Raw genomic sequence first — 25,748 nt, forward strand, 5'->3', positions numbered from 1 at the left:
TAAAGTTATTAATATATATACCTCATTTTTTAGGCACAAACAGAGAGCAGTACATTTCAAAAAGAGATCAGAGTAATTTCATGGGAATGAAAAATGCAGACATTGGTAATGAAGTCACTTCCTTGCTCTTAACTAACTGACCATTTTTAGTGAAGTAAACATGAGATGATTTTTTTGTCTTTCATAAGTTTCCTTTTTCTTAAATGGAGCAGCTTCTGTTCCTTTTCTCTCTCCCCATCTTTAGATTTATTCATTTCTTTGGGAGCAATTTGAAGTGGGTGTTAGGAACCTTGGGACCAACTCTGTAGAAATAGGTCATGCAGGGGAAAGTTATTGACTTAGGAACGTGATGCCCTAACTTCTCATTTGGTTCTGCTACCAATTAACCACTGTGTCCTAGGTAAGCTTCTTCATCTGAAGAATACAAGTTTATATGTATGGATTGTGATCTTTCAGCTTTACATTGTATGAGTTCCTGCCAGGCCTAACTACCTAATTTCTAAGCCTCACTCACTGTCCTAGGCCAGTGCTGAACAAGAGCTTCATTAGGAAAACATAGATGATTGTTCTTATTTAGAAATGGAAACATTTCATAGCATTTATTTGATTATATCTACTTGAAATTTGTAGACCAAATTTGCCATAGAGCTTGCTAAGTCAGTAGATGACATCAGCATATAGTAGGCCTTGAAGAAAGGTCTATTCCTTCTTCTTCTGATTCAGTTAGGTCTACCTTGGCTTATCTACACAGTTTGGCCTGAGCCCCAAACTTTATAGTGGGAGCTCCAAGAATTAAATGGGAAAGATTTGGAGAAAGACTCGCTGGATACAGTAGTAGATCGTAATTCTCCACTTCCCAGCCCTGTCTTGTATAGGTGTTAGTTTTGGATAGCTAAGCTATAAATCTTTGGTCCCAGATATAAAATAATGGACAGTGTATTTTCATTAGAATGGATATGGATAGATCTGCATGTATAATATAGTCATCATAGTTTGAGTTTACAATTTTTAAACTCCATCAGTAGAGTACTTAAAGTCCACCTATGGTTTGCATATGTTTACTTGCGTATGTTTGTTCCACTTCACCATAAATCTGTGGATTTTGTGGTTTTTGAATGAAGTCTACTATTAAAAAGCAGCAGATGTGACTTTCTACAGAAATTTGACAGTCTATGCTACTCTAGTCTCTTTTCTGCAACATCTGGCAGAATTTGAACATTATCTAATGTTTTTCTAATGAAAATCTTGAGTTTGTAATTTAAATTTGCATGTTGAGAATTTCTCAAATTAGGTAGTGTGGCTGTTTCAGCTTCAATTTTCCCTACAGATCACTAATTTGAGAGCCCGCAGGCTATAGGTCTCTTTAGTAGGGAGTGATTAAAATTAGATGAATGAAAATTTAAAAGTAACACTTGAAAAAATGACACAAGGACTAAATTGCTCATATGCATGTGGGACTTGTGTGTCCATTTCAGTAGCTACTTATGGGGTCCACAGAATGTAGCAGAGTCATTAAATTTCCTAGAATATATTGGCAGAGAATACGGTTTTACTTTACAATTTTACACATAGTGTTGTATAGCATTTTCTCTATTTTTTTGGTGTTTAGTACATTTAATATTTATATGGGCTTATTCCCTTTTCAGTTTTATTGAGAAATAATTGACAGATATTGCTGTATAAGTTTAAGGTGTGTAGCGTGATGGTTTGGTTTGCATATGTTGGGGAATGATTAGCACAATAGTTCAGCTAACATCCATCTTCTACGGATACAGTAAGAAGAAAAAGAAGAAAAGAAAAAGGAAAAGTACTTTTTCCTTGTGATGAGAACTCTTAGGGTTTACTCTCTTTGCAGCTTTCCTATATGTCATACAGCAGGGTTAGCTGTAGTCATCATGTTGTATATCACATCTCTAGTACTTATTTATTGTATAACTGGAAGTGTGTACCTTTTGACACCTTCCTCTAATTCCCCCTTCTCCCACCCTGTGCATCTGATAACCACAAGTGTGATCTCTTTTTCTATGAGTTTGTTTGTTTAAGATTCCACATATAAATGAGATCATATAGTATTTGTCTTTCTTTGACGTATTTCACGTAGCATATTGCCTTCAAGATCTCTCCATGTTGTTTCAAGTGGTCGGATTTCTTCATTTTTTTTATGGCTGGATAATATTCCACTGCATGCGTGTGTGTGTGTGTGTGTGTGTGTGTGTAAATCACAACATTTTTATCCATTGTCCATCAGTGGACACTCAGGTTGTTTCCATGTCCTGGCTTTGGTAAATAATGTTATGAACATGGGGGTGCATATCTTTTTGTGTTCGTGTTTTTATTTCCTTTGGGTATATTCCCAGAAGTGGAATTGCTGGATCATAGGGTAGTTCTATTTTTAGTTTTTTGAGGATCCTCCCTACTGTTTTCCATAGCAACTGCACCAATTTATAGTCCCACCAGCCATGTGCAAGGGTTCCCTTTTCTCCATATCCATGGCAGCATTGTTATCTCTTGTCTTTTTGATGATGGCCATGCTAACAGAGATGAGGTGGTAACTCATTGTGCTTTTAATTTGCATTTCCCTAATCACTACTGATGTTAAGCACCTTTTCATGAACCTGTTGGCCTTTTGTATGTGTTATTTGGGAAAATGTTTATTCAAGTCATTTGCCCATTTTTAGATTGGGTTGTTTTTTGCCATTGAGTGCATGTGTTCTTTATATATTTTAGATATTAGCCCCCATCAGGTAGATGATTTGCAAATATTTTTTCCCATTCTGTAGGTTGTCTTTTCACTTTGTTGATGGTTTCTTTTGCCGTGCAGAAGCTTTTAAATTCATTTTTAATTTTGTTGCTTGTACTTTAGGTGTCATATTTTAAAAATTATTACTAAGACTCATGTCAAGGAACTTTTGTTCCTGTGTTTCCTTCTAGGAGTTTCATGGTTTTAGGTCTTACATTTAAGTCTTTGATCCATCTTGAGTTAATTTTTGTGAGTGGTGTAAGGTATGGGTCCAGTTTCATTTGTTACATGTGACTATCCAGTTATCCCAGTACCATTTATTGAAGAGACTGTCTTTTTTTCCATTGAGTATTCTTGGTTCCCTTGTCAAATATTAGCGGACCATGTATGCTCATGATTCTGTTCCATTGGTCTATTTGTTTTTATGCCAACTCCATACTGTTTTGATGACTATAGCTTTATAGTATAACTTGAAATCAGGAAATACAATGCCTCTTGCTTTTGTTCTTTTTAGGATTTCTTTGGCTATTTGGGGTCTTTTGTGATTCCATATAAATTTTAGGGAAGTTTTTTTCTACTTCTGTAAAAAATGCCTGGGGAATCTTGATAGGGATTGCATCAAATCTATAGATAGCTTTTGGTAGTATTGACATTTTAACATTAATTCTTAAAATCCACGACCACAGGATCCCTTTCCATTTATTTGTGTTGTTCTTTGATTTCATTCATCAGTGTCTTACAGTTTTCAGAGTAGAGATCTTTCATCTTGTTAGTTATATTTATTCCTAAGTGTTTTATTGTTTTTGATGCTATTGTAAATGGGATTGATTCCCTTGTTTCTTTTTCAGAAAATTTGTTGTTAGTGTATAGAAACACTACTGATTTTTGTATGTTAATTTTATATCCTGTAACTTACTGAATTCATGGATTAGATCTAACAGTTTTTTGGTTGAGTCTTTAGGATTTTCTATAAAGTTATGTCATCTGCAAACAGAGACAGTTTTACTTCTTTTCTTTCCAACTCCGATACATTTTATTTCCTTTTCTTCCCTGATTGCTCTAGCTAGGACTTCCATTACTATATTGAAAAAGAGTGGTAAGAGTGGGTGGCATTGTCTTGTTCCTGATCTTAGAGGAAAAGCTTTCAACCTTTCTCCATTGAGTATGATGTTAGCTATGCTTGCCTTTAGTATGTTGAGATATGTTCCTTAATTGTGCCTAGTTTGTTACGAGTTTTTAATCATGAATGGATGTTGAATTTTGTCAAATGCTTCTCCTGTGTCAATTAGATGATCAGATGATTTTTTTTTCATTCTACTAATGTGATGTATCATATTGATTGATTTGTGTTATGTTGAGCCATCCTTGGATCCCCAGGATGAATCTCACTTGAGCATTGTGAATGATCCTTTCTAATGTGCTGCTGAATTTGGTTTGCTAGTGCTTTCTTGAGAATTTTTCCATCTTATATTCATTAGGGATACTGGCCTGTAGTTTTCTTTTCTAGTGGTGTCATTTTCTGGTTTTGGTATCAGGATTATGCTGGCCTCACAAAATGAGTTTGGGAGTGTTCCATCCTCTGATTTTTTGGAAGAGTTTAAGGATTGGTGTTAATTCTTTAAAAGTTTGGTAAAATTTGCCAGTGAAGCCAGTGAAGCCATCTCGTCCTTAGCTTTTCTTCATTGGGGGATTTTTGATTACTGATTCAATATCCATACTAATAATTGGTCTATTTAGATTTTCTATTTCTTTGTTATTCAGTCTTGGTAAGTTGTATTTCTAAGCATTTTTTCCTTTTCATCTAGATTGTCCAGTTTGTTGGTATATAGTTGTTCATAGTAAATATGGGCTCATTCTGATGTCTGTTATGTGATAATACCTGAATTCTCATAAGACATGATCAGTTGAAAAATAGGACTTTCAGAGTATGTTCATAGAATTTTAACTCTAAAGATGATTGAACCTAATCATTTATACCTTTTAGCACTAGGGTCAGGTTATAGAAGACTTCAGTGCGTTCAAAATCAAATCAAGTTTTACTTTTCCCTTGCATTTAAAAAATCTTCACGTTTGCTTTCCTTTCAGCTAGTAAGAGCAAAGCTTTTGTGGTATTATGTGGCATTCAACAAAATGAATCAGCATTTAAAAACTTACATGGCATTACTGTTATGATATAAAACACAATTCCTTCTTGTCTTCTGAGAATCTCCAGAAGAAATCCGTTGAGAACTAATGGTCAAGTCGTTTCACGTTGCGCTATAAATAAGTCTATAAAAAATATTTCTGGATTTTTAATCTCTTGGCCAGTCCTGATGTTTTTCAATCAGAATTCAGCTCAAAAAGGATATAATTGTGGCAGAGTGAATAGGTTTTGTGTGGCAGGCTTGTTAAACCTGCTGAAACTTAATAGTGCTTAGAAAACACAGAAATTCTTAATATCCAAACATCTAATTGGAGTTGCATATGTTAATACAGACCATTTTAATTCAACATACACCCCCACTCACATACCGTCTTCCTCCTTCTAACTACCCTCATATAAAACTACAACTGTGGGATTTTAAAGAGGGAAAGGAAGTCATAGGTGAAGACAGCTGGATCATGGGCCTGTCCTTTGTGACTTTATATTTTCATTCTTTTGCTACTGAGGAAAGATGAAGCAGGCACATTTCAAAAGAACAGCTGACACTGCCCATACAGAGTCCGTAATTACGTCAGTCACTCTACTTCTTTGGAGTTTGGGGCTCTTCTTTTACATGGATGTGGCAGAGGTCCAGTTTGTAGGGGTGGCTAAGAAGTGGGTAAGTGGAGATTGGGAACATGCCAAGCCTATACTAAAGCGGGTCCTCATTCAGTTTCTCCCAGCCCTCTGTTTTCTCCTTGAGCTGTGTTAGCCAGTTGATCCTTATTTGATTGAAGAAGGGTTACTTTTAACTCACACCATTGGGTTTCGTTGTGAACAGTGAGAACTGTATTGTCTTTAAATCGGACAAGGCTGCTTAGTACAGGCCTGTTTACTACAGTGTCTGGAGAGTTAACCGTGCATTTTAGGATTGTGGGGAAGGAAATGGCTGTTTAAATCTTTCGTTGATAACACAAACTGCCATTGCCTAGAAGGGAAGATCTAGGAGATTTTATTATTTTTTTTTTAAGCTTGTGTTTAATTTGTTTGGCAAATGCATGTTTCCTTTTGAGACATAAGGAAACCTTAACCTAGAAAAGGGTATTTACTGGCTCTGTAGGTAGGGAACATCAGCTGGTCTTTTGAAATGTAGGAACTTTAAGGTTTTGTTTCATTTTTGTTTGGTTGGTTTGGGGGGTCGGTAGAGAAGCCTTTTAAGGCATAAAGGATGAAGATAAAACTTTCAAATGTTTTACAACAAATTAGCTGTAGTCTGATATTCGGAATGAGATGGGAGACTGTTCAGTGTTGACATAATATACACTGAAGAGCCACTCATGTCTAGATGTTCCAGATGGTCAGCGCCTGTGTCAGAATCATTTGAACTGTTTGACTATTTTGTGTGCCCTGCCTAATGAAGAAACTTAAAGGAAGTTGGGTACTGTATGGCAACAATAACCTCTTCATTTCAGAAACATTTGTGGGCATATGAAAACATACGGAAGCTTCCATTTTCTGATCCTTTCTGCATGGCATTACAGTGTTATTGAGATTGGGGTCTTTGAGTGGTCTCAGTTATTTAAATCAGTGTTCGTCAGAGTGCAGCATGAGCTCCCAGTAACACTTTGTTTCCAGTATAATTTGTGAATCATGAAATTAGATAAGGGGATTGTGACTTTTTTTTCATTAATGAAATAGAATAAAATGAAATGCAGTTTTGCTATTGGTTCTGCAAACAAGCAGCTTTAGCATGAGATAGGAGCTTCTTAGAAATACAGAATCTCAGGCCCTGCTCAGACCTACCCCGCCAGAGTATGCATGATCTTCATTGTAACAAAATCCCCGCATTAATGTTTATAATACATTGAAATAGAAAATAGTAAAGTTGATGACAGACAAAAGCCATATTCATTAAATTATTGTTTCAATTTATGTATATTCATGTATACACCAGCTTGCACCTTAAAATGTATTTCTCTGGGTCATGATTAAAAAAGTTTGAACATCCACTGTTTCAACGTGGATAACGACGTCCTATCTTTGGTTGTGGTCGTATTAACTACAAGAGAGATTTCTTTGCTTTGCATTGACACCATTCCTGAAGTTTCTTTTCTTTTTTCTTCAGTATCTCAGTTCTTCCAACTCACTCTTCTCTAATTGGTATCTCTTCCCTCTCTGTTCCCTGCTTTGTTTCTTCTATGCATCAATCCTCAGAATTGTGCTCAGTGTTGTGAAAACCTTTTACCCAAGTTTCCGTTTGTGAAACTCAATCCACTGGCAGACGAATGCTAATCATTTAGCAGGAATTTTTATTTTTAAGGTGTTTTTAGCTCCAAAGTTGAAGAAGAAAATATCCAGGTTTTGCCAGTGTGCTTTCCTTCTCAATCTGTGTCTCACTTCCACATGTCAGATGCTACAGCAACATTTGGTTTTGGATACAATTAAATCAGCCCATCTTCTTTGTGTGCAAGTATGCATAGCATGTCTGAAATGGCTGTGAACAGAATATTAATAAGAAATATGTGTACCATGAAGTCTGACTTTGCATCCCCAGTTATATTTAAAATAAGCAATTGTGGCTGTCATTTCTGGTATTCCAACCTAGCCCAAAGCAGGCCAGGTGGAAGAAGCCAACCTCTATCACTATTAAGAGAAATGCTGACTTTTGGGAATGCAACACTACATGGAAATAAATCATACTACTTTTATTTAGTGTTTATTCCTTTGGCCAGCAATACACAGTTCAACATACTTTACATAAGTAGCTTGGAAAAGACTTGCTTTCTCTCCGTGGCTCTGAGGCTGCAACCGATGAAGAGCGAATAATGCTTATCAAACTTTTTATTGTGTTCTCTCTAGCTGATTTTAAACATTTTGTGTCCTACAACCACACATCTGTTGCTACTGATCCCACTCTTTTCTCCATCTGATTATTCCATTTAACCTGTACTTTGTTTTAAGGGCCTCTGAAGTGAAGTTTATTTTATTTTACTTTAGAAACCCTACAGGGGGACTCCAGAAAAGGGGGAGAAATAGACCATTTGAAATTGCTAATCCTATGAAAATTAAGGGACTTGTTATTTCACGTCATTCTGTTTATTGGTTATATCAGACTTGTTAGTATCTACAGTAGAATTGCAAATGATTACTTATTTTTTCAGTTATTTTATCCATACTCTATAACAGTATGATATACATGTATTTGTTAATGTGAAATGAGTTTTCCTCTAATTTTTTGTGCATTTTCCCCCCTTTTCCATGAAGGCCTTATCTGTTTGGAGCGGGGTGTTTTTCCATAAAAGCTCCATGGTGAGTCCCAGTTCAGTCCCGCATGCCTAATTCATTTGCTGTACTCTCAGAAAGTAACTCTGTTTTGTACTTTTGTTTTCAGTTGCATGGCCTGATCACAGATAGATGCACCAGATTACTGAATAATTTGTAGAATGGGACATGAATGTTGATATTTAAGCTTTAAAAGAGGAGGTTTTTTGGTTTCACTTCATTTGTTGAAGAGTCAGGTAAAAAAAAAATCACAGATTAATATTTAAAAATAAGAAGTTAGAAGGATTCTCTCATAATGCTAGCGTGTAAGACAAGGCTAACACCCAAATTTAAAGCTTTGAGTACGATAGTGAGAGAAGCTCCCTACACATTGTGCTGAACATTCAAAGATATGATTTATTTTGAAATATAAATATATTTAAGGTCTACTAAAAATACCCTATAAATTTTTATTGCATTTTATTTGGTACCAAAGGAATAGAGTTAGTTCTGTTTTGAAGAGTTTAGGTATTTAAAGATCTACATGATGAGGAAATTTGTGTTTCACATAAGAACTCCTGAATAATTTATTATTTTGAGTTATTGGCACCTGTTCACCATAACTTATTTATTTAGTAAATTCTTATATTACAATGCATAAAATACAATTTTGTCAGTCTTAGACATGATGGTCGTGGAAAAGAAATAGAGCATATTTAATACTTTTATGTAAAGATGTGAAGTAGAATGTATTTAGGAGCTGGTATGTTTAACATATGGCTAAGAGTCAGGTCTCCAGAATCAGACCATCAAGGTCCTAAACCCCAGTTCACACACTCCCTCCCTATGTGATCTTGTGTAATTTTCTAAACCCTTTCTGTTTCTTGGTTTCCTTATCTATTAGATGGAGTTACCAGGAGCACCTACGGCGTAGGTTCATTGTGAGCATGAAATGAACTGACAATATAGTGCTTAGAACAGTGCTTAGAACAGTGCCTGGCACATAGTAAGAGCTCAGTAAATATGAGATGCTTCTGCTATTACTCTTTTAAGGGAAAAATACCATTTTTGAAAAGAAGCTTCTTTAAATTAGATCTTTTCTTTCTTTCTTTCTTTTTTTTTTTTTTTTTTTTACTTTTAAGAGTTAAGTGAGCCAAAAGGAAATTTGGGGGAATGTAAAGTATATCAATTTTATAAATGTAGTCAGAATACTTAAAAGAGTTCTGCACATGTGTGTGTGTAGTTCTCATAAGTGCTACTGGGAATTGTTCATACTGTCCCATTATCCTAGAAAAAAAACCTTCCAACCATTTTTCTTCTAGACAAAAAGAAACTGAAATAGTTCTTGAAGGTACACTATAATTTGATGCAAACTAATTTCAGTGGTCATCTGCCACAGGAACATCTGAAAATTTCATTATCATATAAGAATAGGGCGACCAATCATAAAAACCTCCTCCTTGAAATTAGCCTCAAAATTAGGACACAGATTGTGAAACTATTCTAAAGAAATTCAGGGTATAAATGAGGAAAAGTTCCATGCAAGTCAATCTTTATTCTTTTTGTTAACCAGATTTCTTCCCCAAACAAACAAGATACGTGGATCTTACTTAGAGGCTTAGATGAGCAGTCAGTTTTTAAATGCCAGATTCAACATACGACAAAATTTCTTTGTAGACTAAACTTAGAATTAGATTCCATCTTAGGATAAATTTCTCATTCTCTGAGTACAAAGGAAAGAGTTTTAGTATGTTAATAGAGATTGAAGTTTTAGCATAGAAGTAAAGATGGAGTAACAAATGTTGTATGTTAAATCGGAAAACTCCATTCCTTCAACAGCTTATGTGCTCCTCAAATTTAAGCAAAAGCACTTGTCAACCAGAAATGATTTGAGGTTGAAACAAGATTAAAAGAGCCAGATTAAAGAAAGGGATATATGAAATATAGTAGACTTTTAAATCATTGCCTGTCTTTTAGAAGACTGCTTTGTGGTCTGTTTGATGCCATCGTCAGCTCACAAGAAACTCGTTTTTAGTCACTTATACCAGCCTAAAAGATCCTCCTTTAAAATACGTTCCTTTGCTCGTGGTGCATGTTTTTCCCATTAAGATCTTAATGAAACCTCAAATTAGGGCAGCAAAATGAATATAAATTTGACAACTTCTCCTAGCTTGTTTATAAGAGCTTCTTTGTTTGAACAGTTTTTGCTATTTTTCCATGATATTTAGCATTCAACCTGAGAATGTTTTTATTTACCCTTGTGAAATAAAACATTATGCCAAATAAATATGTTTATAGTATTTCCAGTTGCAGGGTTATATTTGTATTTTGGAAGAATATGAAATTTTTATAGTTCCTCTTCAAATGTAATGGACATTTCATACAATTTTTTTTTATTACTTTCAAGTTACAACCTTTGTATTTAGCTAAGATTTTGCTTTTGGTAGATCACAATTTCTACTAATTCTTCATTCTTTGATAAACTAGTTTGTTTAAATTCATGCAGTTGCAGTGAGTCAGTTTAAAATAATGTCTTTCCTTTTGATAACAAAATAAGCTTGTTGGAAAGTTATTCAGACCGTCTTCGACATTTTAGCCATTTTATACACTCTGGGGATTATGCCTCCTCCAGGATATTTGAGTTTGAATGACTGTTTAAAATATTGTAATAGAATCACACATATAATACTTTTTTAATATAGAAATTTTAAGAGAAATAGCCATTGTGAATTTTTTAAGATTGATTTTGCTTTCAGTATTACAAATAAGTAATAAGTATTTATTGAGCTCCCAATGTACATGTAGTATTATGTTTGAACTGCTGTTATTTTTTAATTGCTTATCAAAAGAAAAAATATATACATAATAGTGTAGACAAAAGTAGCCCATTTGAATATATCCCATGCTCATAACCTGTGTTTGTATTATATAAGGTTAATCTTAAATAAGAATTAAAACTTACATTTCAAGTTATAATTAAAGTTTTAATTAGTGCTGAGACCATTCAGTTTATATGTAAATAGTTCATTTAAACTAATCTGTTCTTTTGAGAATATTTAAAATATTATAAATTCATTTTTGAAAGAAAAGATTTATATAAAGAGGAGAATCTTCTTATTTGTAAAGTTCATATAAATCTGTTAGGTCTTTAAGAATAATTTGTGATAGAATAATTTTAGGTATATTATTAATATCTTTATTTAAAATAAAATACTTTCAGTTTCCCTCTTAGTTCTTCTCTTAGAAAAATAAAGTTGAGGGTGAGAGAAAACTTCTAAATTCCTTTTAAAAGCTCAATCACAGTGAGGAATATCAAGAAAAGATTTTTTTTCTTATACACAAAGATATTACACCACTTGTAGTTCTTACAGCAATATGGTGTCTAACATTTAAAGTGGAAAATGAAAGAAACGGTGCTTCTATCTCAGTTTAGCTCTTTCCATGCTTGTGTCCTAAACAAAGCAATGGACCTCATTGCTGCTTTTCATGCCTTGCACAGATACCCCACTCACGTCCTATTCTGTGGGACATAGTAGATTTACCCAGATGGACATAATTTTTCTGTAATTTTAAAGCAGGTATTATTAGAGTTTTGCTTTTTTTCTCTTTGCAGTAGGGTGGAGAGAAAAAAAGGCAAGAGAAATTCAATATGTTAATCTGACTGGATTACATAATACAGTAAAAGCCAATGGTTAACTTCAATAGTCTTTGTAAGTATTTTGAAAGACGTCATAGTGTTAACGTCCCCAGAACTTCTGATGGCAGTGAAAATGATTCTCATGCTATAGTTAGATGATTAATAGTTAGATGATTAAGTCTCCCAAAAGGAGTGAAAAAGAGTGAAACTCCTGAGTTTTAATTTAGTACCTTATTTTTTTTTTTTAAAGATTTTATTTATTCATTCGAGACACAGAGATACAGAGAGAGAGAGAGGGCAGGAGCAGGGGGAGGGGGAGAGGCAGAGGGTGACGGAGAAGCAGGCTCCCCGCTGAGCCAGGAGCCGGATGTGGGGCTTGATCCCAGGACCCTGGGATCATCCTGGGATCATGCACTTCCGGGGCCGAAGGCAGATGCTTAACCATCTGAGCCACCCAGGCGTCCCTGTTTTGTTTTTATTTATTTGTTTGTTTCTTTGTATGTTTGTTTTACTTTTTATTATGTAGTTCTCTTGTATCAAGTTTAGTAAATATGATATTTTATGATTATTATTTTGCCCGATAGGGTGAAAGTTGAATTCATTCCATTTTTATTTTACACACTGCTCATAAGTTAAGCCAAATTTTACTTTTCCTTTTTGAACATGAGGCTATTTATGATGGGCTAAGGGGGGTAAGAAGCAGAAGTTCCCAGTAGAAAGGAGTCCATCAGCTCCATCAGTTTGTTTTGTTCTTCTTGAAAACCATGATCAACACAATTGAATTCCTGGGCTCCATATACATTGAAATTTTATTTTTTGCATCAGACTATTTAATAAATTAATAAATGCGGGAAGGCCTCCAAACACCCAGAGGTATTCTTTTTTAAACTTGCAAATGTTTTGTAATGGGATTTATTAAGCCCCTTTTGGAGGATAAAGGGAGATATTGAGAGGAAGAAAGAAAAAAAAGGTAGTTTTGGAATGCTTTCCTAAAATGATTGGGTCACCGGTATAGAAGTGAACATGATTTACAAGGCTAGTACTTTTATCTTTTGTTCCTTCCACATATGTATCATTTTTCAGTGTTTTATTTTTCTGCCAACAAAAGGTTATTTTGCAATAGAAATATTCTGAGTCATTTTGGAAAAGTTCAATTCTGCCTCCATTCCAAATTCCTCGTTAGTCTTTTTAAAACTTAGGATAAAGGGCAAAGTGAGTCAAAGTGAAATTTTTCTCCCCTTGGGTAGAAATACTTAATTAGTAGTAATCTTTTCTTTTCTTTTCTTTTCTTTTTTTTTTTTAAATTTTATTTATTTATTTGAGAGAGAGAATGGGAGACAGAGAGCATGAGAGGGGCGAGGGCCAGAGGGAGAAGCAGACTCCCTGCCGAGCAGGGAGCCCGATGCGGGACTCGATCCAGGGACTCCAGGATCATGACCTGAGCCGAAGGCAGTCGCTTAACCAACTGAGCCACCCAGGCGCCCAGTAATCTTTTCTTTAGATTATTTCTCCTTTTAATTTTTCTGAAAGTCTTGTAGACACGTATCTTTATACTCTGTTTTGTTAAAAGTCATTCCAAATGTAGATTGATGGTAGAAATGACTTGCTAGGAATATGTTCACCAGATATGCTCCCTCCCTGGCGCACAGCACTGCACCATGTAGGAGATAGCAAGTTATTCTCAGGGATGAAAACTCTTTTGGGGGGGGGCAGAGAGAGAGAGAGGGAGAGAGAGAGAATCCTAAGCAGGCTCCATGCCCAGCACAGAGCCGATGTGGGGCTCGATCTCATATCCCTGAGATCATGACCTGAGCTGAAATCAAGAGTAGGACGCTTAACCGACTAAGCTACCCAGGCGCTCAAGGGATGAAAACTCTTTTAAATCACTTACTAAACACAAACTTGTATTAATGTGATTCATTGAGGCCCCATCAGAGGAAAAAGAAGAAATAATGTATAAAAATGAAAATGATCATTCTTTACATAATTTTAAGCATACTTTTATCATAAGATACTTATTCTCTGCAGGAGATAATGGGTCTGCGTAAAATAATACTGTGTTGATGCTTTTTAGTTGTGTGTTCAGAAGCTGAGTTATGTGTCACGTTATGGAAGTGTAAGAGGTTTTAGTTTTAGCTTTTGACATTGACTGATTAGACTAGAAGCTAATAAACACAGAATATATTTTTGCATGGTCAAAGACTAAATTGGTTTCTTACCATATTTCTACTCTTTATTACTGTGTTATCAAGGTAACTATCTTGCCTAATAGCAACTGTTTTTCAAGTCTGTTCAGGACACACTGTATGTGCCATAGTCTCTCGGAAGAAGTGTCATACCCACTTGTTTTCTCTCTTGTTGCTTACCACATGCCTTAAAAAAACAAAAACAAAAATAGCATTCAGTAATTTGCAAAGAGCTTTGAATTTGTCCCTGTGAAGCTTATTTGTACATTGTAGTATTATTGTTCCCTGATGGTGATTCTAGTAAAAACACATAGTTACATAATTGGAAACACCTTTCAACAAATTCTAGAATGGCTTTTTCTCTCCTTCTCTCTCCAACTCCCCAAACTCCTAAGGGTTAAAAATGACCAAAGGAACTAAAAGATGATAGTTATAGGAACTTACTAGCTCAGTGATAGCAGTTCAGTGATAGAAATAAAGGCTTTGAAGGAGAATTTACACTCGAAGGTACTACAACGTAGAGCATCGTAACCCGGAAGGATAATCTGATGGCGAGGAAAGGTGTGTGTTTGTTCTGGGGTAGGTGGGGTCAGGGTGGGGGAGCCTTCTTCTCTGTTGGTAGGTTATTGTAGTTGTGGCAGATGCAGCCAGGAAGATGTGAAACTATTTGTAGAACCAGATTCATTTCCTCACAGAAACTTTTTTCTAAAAACTACGTCTTTATTCCCTGTCAGTGGAAGTCTGACTGTGACTGGTGTTGGTATGTTAGGCAGGGGTGTGGTTTTTATGAGTAATGATGTGAAGTGGTTAAGAAATGTTAATGATGGAAAGAAGAGGCCTTTTCATATATGGCAATGTGCATTACCATAGATTTGGCACAAAGGGAGAGCCAAAAAGACCAATCACAGTGGCCTCTGACCCAAACTTTTTGCTTTCCCAAGCAGGAAGATGTCAGAGCAGAAGGCTGGGGAAATAAAATATGTGGAAGACTATTTCAGGTGTCATAAGGACCTGGAAATTGAATTACCAAAGCTAAGTTTGATGCTTTGGAAAATTAGGTGAAGGCGGTGTGCCATATAGAAGACAGTTAACCCTGTTGAGTACCATGAATATGGGAAGGCACTGCCTGGATTGCTTTATGCACTTTCCCAATACAGTGGTTCTTTTTTTTTTTTTTTTTTAAAGATTTTATTTGTTTATTTGAGAGAGAGAGAATGAGAGAGAGCACATGAGAGGGGGGAGGGTCAGAGGGAGAAGCAGACTCCCTGCCGAGCAGGGAGCCCGATGCGGGACTCGATCCCGGGACTCCAGGATCATGACCTGAGCCGAAGGCAGTCGCTTAACCAACTGAGCCACCCAGGCGCCCCCCAATACAGTGGTTCTTAAACCTGAGCATGTACCAGAGTCTCCTGGAGGGTTAAAAAAAAAAAAAAAATTACTTAAACTAAAACAAAGCACAGATTATTAGGCCCTGCCCCCAGAGTTTGGGGTGTGGCTTGATGAGTATTTGTCTATCTAAGAAGTTCTCGGGTGATACTTCTAGCCAGGGAGCACACTTAGAGAACAAATAATAACAAATATAACAAAAACAAATAACAAATAATGCTTAAAATAACCCCATGAAGTAGGCATTACTATTTTTATTTTACATATTAGCAGTCTGAGCTTTGAGAAGTTAAATAAATCACACAGCTAAGAAGTGGCAGCATGGAGGTTTCTTCCTGGCTCCCAAACCCAATCTTTCTCCACCTAATCATACTTTATTATCAGATAAAGAGATAAAGGACAGTGAACAAAAGAAGGTAGAAATAATGTCATTTGACATTGGGGACTGACTAGCAGAGTAGGAACATCAGAGCTCTGGTGTCCAGAGGGGCTGTGATCTCGACCAGGATGCAGTGAGGCTGTTTTCTGGTGTGTGAACTACCACCATTTATCTGAGGTGGTCAGCAGAATTGCCAATGAGCACTGGGGAAGCCTTTGCCAAATCAAAAGAGAAGAGAAATAATAGAATTTCACAGAAGATGAAAGGTTGATATTAGAAGTTCATGGTATAAAAGCTAATTTGGAGAAAACAAACAGGAAAGCAAGTACTTTTTTATGGGAGTTACATCAGTGACTTAAGGCATCCTCAAACGTGTGAAGAACAGAACAGAAATAGACACATCATTTTCACAAACCCATGAAGAAAAAATAAACAAATGGATTGGTGAATATAATTGCATTAGAGCATTCGATCTTCTCCCCATACACTGTCTAACTATGTAGCTTTGTGGCTGAACCATTCACAGGGTTTCGTTCTGTATCTTCTTGTCATTTTCATATTTTCATCCTGTATCATCTTGTCATTTTCATACGTGCCGTCTCCATTCAACTGTCCTGTCAATCCCACATCTTATATATCAAAATGAAATGATAAACGATTTTATTATTGTGAGATACTTAGCCTGGTTCTATTCTTCCACTTTAAAATTTCCAGAGAAATGTTATCCATCTGAAAGGAAGTGACTTGGATTTCACCAACATATACTTCAAAAAGGGGTTAATTTTTGTTGTTTTTATATGTTACTGTTGTGATAATACTCTGGAATTCTGCACTAATTTTACTTTTACTGCAGAACACTGTCTCACACCACCAGTTATTACTTAAGGCAAAATGCATGTCCACAATGGAGGGTTTGAATACTTTGGGGTGGAATTTTAAAGAAAATAATGCCACTATATTGAGGTCTGTGATTCCATCATGGTAATTTTTTTTTTACTATCATTTTATTTTTTAAGCAAAGTTAAACCACCTCCACAAATTTCACCCAGCAAATCGATGGGCGGAGAATTTTGTGTGGCTGCAATGTTCGGGACATCCAGATCGTGGTTTGCAAATAATGCAGGTCTGAAAAGAGAAAAAGGTATGGAGCTTACTGAAGCTTAAACTTGCCATTTGTAATTTTTGTTTCTTGAGGGAAATTTGTAGTGGTTCTTGAATAATCTTGAACCCAGTATTCTCTGAACCCATTTTTCCATTCAGTTAGCATGTCTCTCCTCAACTACTCAAGCCTTATTAAGGAGAAAGGCTATCCTCTCACTATAAATGTGAAATAAATTGCCCATCTGAATGTTTGTATTTTGCTTTGCTGGCGACAATCTACCAGTGTCCTCAGCATTGTTAATGCCATACCATTCTACATTTTTACATTTTTGACAAGCTAATTCCATGCCATTGCCTCTGAGGTGTGGGGAGGAAAACCCTTGTTATCCCTACTTTAGAGACAAGGAGCTTGAGATCAACGAGTTTGAATATCTTAGCTAAAAGCACCAGTTAGGAAGTGATGGTATCCGAGTTTGAATCCAGGTTTTCTAAAGCTCCATCTTGACTCTAAAAAACAAACAGACAAAAACCACCACCAACAACTTTGCCATACTATAAGTTAAAAGATAAAAACAGGCTCCTGCTCAGAAATGAGTCATCTTTTTTTTTTAAAGATATATTTATTTGAGAGAGAGCACGTGCAAAAGTGAGGGGAGAGGCAAAGGGAGAGGGAAAGAGAGAATCTCAAGCAGACTCCACACTGAGCACGGAGCCTGACATGGGGATCGATCCCATGACTCTGAGGTCATGACCTAAGCCAAAATCAAGGGTCAGACGCTCAACCCACTGAGCCACCCAGGTGCCCTTAAGAGTCATCTTTTATGGTAACCATTGCTCCTTTGAGTTTATAGAATTGTGTTTTTTTTAAATCCCTGCTTTGATAGCCAAGATTAATACCTAAATTTTTTTTTTTTTTTTTTTAAGATTTTGTTCATTTATTTGACAGAGAGAGTGAGAGCACACAAGCAGGGGGAGCGGCAGAGGGAGAGAGAGAAGCAGGCCTCCCGCCGAGCAGGGAGCCCGATGCGGGGCTCCATCCCAGGACCCCGGGATCATGACCCGAGCCGAAGGCAGACACTTAATGACTGAGCCACCCAGGCGCCCCAATACCTAAAATTTTTATATAATTACTGCTTTAGTATGTTACTCCTTATTTTTTGTGTGCAGAGGAGTGCCTGCATTCGTGAACCGGGTATTTAAATCTGAATGTTAAGATTGTGCCCTTATTATTTCAGCACTATTAAAGTAGGTCACAAACTGAGTTGTTAGTGAGGCACTTCTCTGCCCAGCTCCACAGGCTGTATTGTTCTTGGCAAAATGGCCCTGCTTTATGCTCAGTACTGGCAGTCAGACATCAGTCCTCTCCCTAGTTATCGCCTTTCTGTGACCCTTTCCTTGGAAATAGGATCTCAGGCACAGCAGGTTCCTTGCCTAAGTGGGAGAGGATACAGTAAAGTATGCAAGCCTTCCATTTTCTTATCCCATCTCTCTTTTTTTGTTACCTCCTTAGTTTTAATGATGCTATCAAAGTGACTTTTTGTTACTAGTTAAAACCCTCTGTGAAGCTCGATTTCAAATGCTTCTCCCTTCTGTTCTAATTACCCTTTTAACTTACTACTCCTTTATGTCCTGCTGACTGGTCGTTAGCCATTTTCTCAAATCAGCTGTAATTGATTCCTCTGGCATGGAGATAAGGTGACCCACCCAGCATTCATGAGTGATTTTATATGCTCCTAGGTTTACTGTAAAACCCAAGATACAGGACTAAACCTGTTTTAGTAGTGAGGACATGTGTACTTCCTTATAAAGTCATTTGATTAGATCCATATTCAGCACCTGACCTTAAAGTATGATTGGTCTTCGTTTACGTAGAGGCCCGTGATTCATGGAGAGGAGAGAAGAAAGAGGATTTGGGGGAGGAGGATGTGCGTGTTTTTCATTTATTTGTTTTAATCCAGATTTTAAAAAACAAAGTTTGGGATGCCTGGGTAGCTCAGTTAGTTAAGTGTCTGACTCCTGATTTTGGCTCCGGTCATGATCTCAGGGTCATGAGATCGAGCCCTGTGTCGGGATCCTTGCTCAGCTGGGAGTCAGCCAGAGATTCTTTCCTTCCCTCTCCCTCTGCCCCTCCCCCTCTCAAATAAATCAATCTTTAAAAAAAAAATAAAGTTTTCTGAGAGAAAGTAGAGAAGTTAAGCTGATGTAAGCACCAGGGAGCCTCTCGTGCGGTTGAATTGGTACCTCCCATGTAACTACATCTTAGTCCATACGATGTTCCTTTCCAGTCAGTCCTTCCCTATCCCACCTGCTATCATTCATTTTTTGTAATGGGGAACAAATTATATGGCAGAAAAATACAAAAGGCTGTGAAATATTGTTTCACTGTATTAGAATTTTGAGGATATTTTCATCATTTTTGAAATAAATTGCTTAAGATTTAAACATAGTTTGAGAGCAGAGAGATTCTCATATTCATTAGCATCCACTTCTAAGAAGCAACCTTGAGGCAGGGAGCAGGCACCCTGTGAAACATTTCCTGCTGTATTTTCTCTCTCCTTTTATGCCATTATCCCACAACCAGGATCTGTTTCTCTGTTTGTAGATCAGTCCAAACAAGTTGTAGTTGAGTCTCTCTACATTATCAGCTGCTATGGGACCTTAGTGGAGCACATGATGGAGCCACGGCCACTCAGCACTGCCCCCAAGATCAGTGATGACACCCCACTGGAAGTGATGACCTCACCTCGAGCCAGCTGGACTCTGGTTAGGTAGGACCTCCTTCCACTGTTTTTAGCAGCTTGACTGAAGTGTAAAATACTGAAAATGTACAATTTGATCAAGTTTGACATCTGTATACAGCTGTGAAACCATCACTGTGATTAACATTACAAGTACATCCATCACCCCCAAATGTTTTCTTGTGCCTCTTTGTAGTCTCTCCCTCCTGCCCTTCTTTATCCCTGCCTCACCCACTGAGCCCCAGGCAACCACTGCTCTGTCATTAGAGATTAGTTTATAGTTTCTAGAATTTTATATAAATGGAATCATAGTGTGTGCGCTCTTTTTTTTTTGTCTTGCTTCTTTCCACCCAGCAAAGTTATTTTGATTCATCCCTGTTATTGCATGTATCAGTAATTCCTTTTTTGAGATATAATTTACATGTAATACAGTTCACCCATCTAAAGTGAATTTTCGGTAGGTTGTATACCCATCACCACACTCATTTTCATCACCCTCAAAAGAAACTCTATACACATTAGCAGTCTCTCTCCATTTTCACCAAACCCTTCAGCCCCAGGTGACCATAATTTACTTTCTGTCTCTTTGGATCGGATCTGCCTACTGTGGACATTCTGTATGAATGGAATCATACAAAATATGACCTTTTGCATCTGATTTTCTTCAGTTAACATAATGTTTTCAAGGTCCATCCATATTGTAACATGTATCAGAAGTTCATTCCTTTTTATGGCCAAATAATAGTCCACTGCATGGATATACCATGTTTTGTGTCCATTTGTTTATTCATTTTGTTTATCCATCACTAGATGACAGTTCCACTTTTTAGCTGTCATGAATTATGCTGCTAAGAGCATTCATGTACAAATTTTTGTGTGATCATGTTTTCAGTTGTCTTTGCCTTATGCCTCCTTTTGAATTACCTTGTCCTTGCATCTTTGTATTACATTTTCCAGAACTTGGGGTTTTTTCCTATCCTGCATATAGAGCTTTAGTGCTTCCTCTATTTCTAGTCTCATGTTCACTGAAAATAGAGAGTACATTGGAATAGCCATTAAGGGGACTGGAAATGAATATAAATTGATTGGAAGGTTTCCCCAAGATATAATGGCTAAACACTGTAGAAATGTTTATTAAGAATCAGAGTCCTTCTCAAAAGTACATGATCATTAGAATCTTTATAAGCAAGTATCAAGAGAGAGAAATAAAATCTAGAATAAAACCTGTTCAACACAGTGTACAGTGGTACAGAAGAGGCAGAGAAAAATTTATCCTGACAAGTATGGAAGGAAACAGACAAAAATGGATATGAAAATGATCCCTCTCCTTTTGACATTTTAAAATATTCTTATATTGATTTTTGGAGGCTCCAGCATTCTTTACTACTACTTTACTGGCCTAGATTGATCTGATCAATATCTTATTTATCAAGCTATTTAGGAACAGGCAGATCTAATTAAAATTACTGCACCATCATTGTTGAAATAAATGGCTTATTTTGGAACTCACATTCTAATTAGGTCTGTAATAAGTCAGCCATTAATTTACTTTCTGTCTCTTTGGATCTGAAAAAAACCCACTGTGTGGGTTTTTTTAAAAGCACTTTTACCTGCTTTATTTTATTTTAAAATATACACATATTCTGAGAGTAGTGAGCTCCAACAGTTGTCCGAAATTAGGTAAAATTAGAGCTACTTAGTTGTGACATTGAATTCCACACTTCCTCTCTGTCCAGTGCTTTGAATGTCTTATCTATCCTATTGGAAGGTCTTCTGCTATTAAACTAGTATCAGCTGTATGTAATTGTATGACTCACTGCCACCTTTTTTTTATTCTTTTTAATCAGATGGCCTTGTATTTCAGGTTTCAGCACTTCTAACAAGTTCACTTTAATGATTACAAAGATAGTGTGAGTTTATATCAGTGTCTATAAGTGGTGACAGTGATGGTGATTTACATCGCATCTATTAAGCTTAAATATTAATATTCTTCTGCCGTTTCCTTAGAACTCCTCAATGGAATGAATTGCAACCACCATTTAATGCAAACCACCCTCTGCTCCTCGCTGCAGATGCAGTCCAGTATTATCAGTTCCTGCTTGCTGGCCGTAAGTAGTTCGCATTGTTTTTTTACCTTCTGTACAGTGTTTTGAGATTTCATCTTAAAATGCTCACTTTTAATGCAGCCATGCATATTACCAAGGGTCCACAGGCCATAGGCCATAAAAATCAGATTGAGGCAAGTAAGATATTTAATACAAATGTAAACCATAAGCCTTCGTACACATTAAGTATGCCTCTGGCTTTTCATATTCCTTGGCCATGAGATATACTCCTGCAGTTATACAAGTTCATGGGGGTATATCTCGTGGTCTCAAAAGTTTTTTTTTTTTTAAATGAGGATACTAGGATATATTAAACTTCATAAAACTTGTTATCTGTTTCTGACATAAAAAAAATAAGCACGTTTCACTGTGAAAAGTATCAGTAGGTTTTTCTTTCTGTAGATTTTATTGGGAACAATGAAGTAATGATTGCAACTCTGTTGGGTATTTGTTTACTTTCGTATCTAAGCCCTAACATTTATAGAAATTGATCCACATTCTTTTTCACTTGAGGAGAACATGTACATTGAGCTAGAAACAGCTTATTTTGTAGGGGAGGCATGGAAAGACAATATTTATTATCCAGTTTATGGTCATAGAATTAAAAATTCTTTACAATTATAATTTAATTTTGTAGGATTGACTGGATCCTTAATTTAACTTGATGGCTATGAGTGCTGTATGTTTTTAAGAAACTTCCTAAAAATCAACACTGACATGCTTTTAATGGAGTTTTGTTGTATAGAACTTACTATCTTGCCTGGCTGTTTTATGCAGCATGAAGCGAAATAGTTCTAAAACTATTTTATTTTATTTTTATAATGTGTTATGTATTATACTGGAAACAGAGAAGATTTACCGACTTTGCTCGAAATTTCTGAAACTCCATAATTATAACTCATAGTTGGCAGTCTTGCTCTCTTATAAAATTGAATTCACTGATTCTTCCCAGCATGGATTTACTGAGTGACTTCTATGTGTCAGGCACTTGTGATTTAAACATGAATAGCATGTTGCTTCTGTGGCTCAGTGAATTCACTAATTCAGGAGACAGGCATTAAAAAAAAAAGTAAAATAAAATGAGATGGGTATATCAGTGAACTATGAGTGCAGAACTTCAGTTGCCAAAGCCCCCCCAGAGGGGTATATGTAAGTGTTTTTGGGCTCAAGAAGCAGAGTCCGTAGATGTTGTCAGGTTCTAGATTATTGAATCATATATGTAGTTCTTATCATTTGAATTAGAAAAAAAATGACACTTCTATAAAATCAAATTTAAATCATGAGAACATTTTCCCCCTACCTCTCAACAGGGGTGAAAATAACTAGTTGTTGAATGAAGTAGAGTTGACTCAGAATTAATCTTGGTTTGCTTTGTTTCATTATTTTGATATTTTGTTATTTATTGTGTCCAGTAGGCAAACAGATATGTAGGACAAAGATAGGGGCAAAAATCAAATGCAGCTCTTTCCCTTAATTTTTGTGTTGCGGCAAATTAAGCTGATTGACGTTACTTGATTTTAGCAGCTCTAAACACTTCTGTCCAGTTCTCAGAATTACAGAGATCCCAGGTGCACAGTTTAAGAACCACCACTGTAGGCAGTAGCAAGCTGCCAAATGTTTTCAAGCATTGGAGTGACACCGTCAGAACCGCATTTTAGAAAGATCGCTCTGGCAGTGTTGTAATGGGAGATTCAGAGGAGGGGAGGGGTGCGGAGGCTTGGTGATCCTGGAGCAAGATGAGAGGGCTTTAATTAAGTGTGTATTATGGAGAAGACAGGACAAACTTGTGAGATGTTGCAGAGTTGGAATAGAAAAGAATTAGAGATAATTTGAAAGAAAGAAGTCATTGATGATCCTATGGTTTCTAATTAAAATATATCGTATGAATGCATTTCATGTTAGACCATTCCAGATGGACTACCCCTGGGACAAGGATAGAAAGGCCTGAGTTCCAGTTCCAAACCACCTCTCAATAATTTGATAAATATAAAATATTAATAACAATACTTGCTCTTATAAAGGTGGTGTTATGGTGAATGAAGGGATGCTAAAGTGCTGTAAAAATTGTAAAACACCCAAACTAATAATACACTATATGGTAACTAACTTGAATTTAAATTAAAAAAAAAACAAAAGGAAAAAAAAAACAAAAAACCCTGTGCAACAGTTTAAGCATCATTCTGTATCTTTTCTCAAAAGTACTGGTTTTCATATAATAGACTTCAGGGACTTAATAATGGAATGCCTATTCTGACTATGTGATTCTGGTCATGTTGTAATATCTGCTATATAAGTGATGGATGTAATTAATTTGTTTTCTCTTACTTTGTGAAATGTCACTGATATAATTTAATAGGTTAAAAAAAAAAAACCTAAGCGATAGGTAATTCTGTAATAATTATTATATTACTTCTTTACATTGATGGCAGAGACACAGAATTAGCCTGATTTTTAAGTCCCCCGTTTCCTTAGATAAAGAAAGACGATTTGATTGTAAGTCCTGGACATGTGTATATTACAGGACTGAAGTGATTAAATATGCAAAAGATGGACATCTGCGTCAGAGGAGTAAAAGCCTGAAATACAATTGGTAAAAGCAATGCCGGAGCCAGTTTAGAGAGAATGTCTTTACCTGCCCATCTGTTCAGTCCTTTATGCAAGTTAGAGCCTCGTTAAGAAAAAAAAAGAAGACATTCTTATTACCCTCTTGCTTTCTCTCCAGTTCCTCTTACTGAAACCATTTGAAAAGCTGTTGTGACCTCTTAAAAACAAGTATACCATACCTGATGCTGGGAAGTTTTTTGTTTTACTTAACCATATTGAAAATCCCCTCTTACTTCTCAACTTGAAGAGTTGATAAATATATTACTGGAAGTATTTTCAGATACAACCATTTGGAGTAAAACTCTAATGCAAACTTCTCAGATGTTGCCAGCATTTTCACTGGTGTTGTGTTTTGGATCTGTGGACCAAATGAAGCGGACTTGTACAAACTCCGGAAATTATAATAATAGTAGACAAAGCACGATGTAAATGGAGATGGGAAAGAGACTTTGTCTCAGGGAGAAGAGAGTAGGAGAGCAGGATGTTTAGCAAGGAATCCCCACTCCCCTTCCAGCCCTGTAATCATAATAAATACACTGCTAGTTGATAAACAAAGTTCTGCATATGTGGCAAAAGGGTAACTGGTGGGGGAGGGGAAGAGAAACCTCCCTGAAACGCTAAAGACTTCTCACCTAATTTTAAAGTGAAGTAAAAACTCCAAAATGTTGTGTTCTTTTTTTTTTTAATTTTAATTTTTAATTTCTTAGAGTGTGGGGTGGGGCGGGGAAGGGGCAGTGGGAGAGCGAGAGAGAAAAATCTTTTTTTTTGAGAGAGAGAAAATCTTAAGCAGGCTCCACACCTAGCAGAGAGACCCACGCAGGGCTATGATCTCATGACCCTGAGATGGCAACCTGAGCCGAAATCAAGAGTAGGACGCTCAACCAACTGAGCCACCCAGGCGCCCCAAATTTTGTGTTCTTAACTGTCATCACATTTCCCACCTATATTAATTGAATGGGAATGATACAAAATTAAGGCATTTTGGTCTATCAGAAATTGACTCACACTGGAATGTTCCTTACACGATGGAGGCCGAGGTGTCTTCTTTGTTATTAGGTTGAACCATAGAAATTGCCATTTTGAGTAAGTAAAACAGGAGTCAAATATCAGCAAATTCATATGGTTTAATTGAGTAGATTGATTAAATGTGCAAAGTGAATGTACAAATGGTAATCTAATCTTGCTTTATAGCACAGTAAAGGTAAAAGTTAAGAATCTAATATCAGAAAAATGTTTTGCTTTGGTCATAAGAAATCTCAGGAATAGTTTATAAAAAGACTGCAGCAGAGGAGATTTGTAATTTTTGTGTTAACACCATTTTTTCTCCTATGAAAAAAATTCCATACTGTAATTACCTTTTCTAAAATAGGCACTTTATTTCAGTGTATTACTTTGCCGAAAACAAAGATAAACATTAGGAGAGACTAACAAATATCATCTAGCTTTGAATATGATCCCAAAATAGACAATAACTTTTTCTTTTGTCTGC

General features: G+C 36.3%; 1 protein-coding gene across 7 annotated transcripts in view; it reads left to right on the plus strand.

The window, feature by feature from the left end:
* The window catches only part of BCAS3 (BCAS3 microtubule associated cell migration factor), a 593,075-nt gene that overhangs the window by 270,968 nt on the left and 296,359 nt on the right, over positions 1 to 25,748 (plus strand). For 4 of the 7 annotated variants that reach the window (XM_078064169.1, XM_078064164.1, XM_078064176.1 and 1 more), the window contains exons 17-20: positions 8,127 to 8,171; positions 16,728 to 16,852; positions 19,415 to 19,580; positions 21,558 to 21,658. In XM_078064169.1, coding sequence (XP_077920295.1) covers positions 8,127 to 8,171; positions 16,728 to 16,852; positions 19,415 to 19,580; positions 21,558 to 21,658 — 437 coding nt within the window. The remainder of the gene's footprint in view (positions 1 to 8,126; positions 8,172 to 16,727; positions 16,853 to 19,414; positions 19,581 to 21,557; positions 21,659 to 25,748) is intronic. The other 3 variants (XM_078064175.1, XM_078064185.1, XM_078064184.1) reach the window with 1 other exon arrangement.

This window comes from Halichoerus grypus, chromosome 2, assembly GCF_964656455.1.
Source record: "Halichoerus grypus chromosome 2, mHalGry1.hap1.1, whole genome shotgun sequence".
In the NCBI taxonomy this organism is placed as follows: domain Eukaryota; kingdom Metazoa; phylum Chordata; class Mammalia; order Carnivora; family Phocidae; genus Halichoerus; species Halichoerus grypus.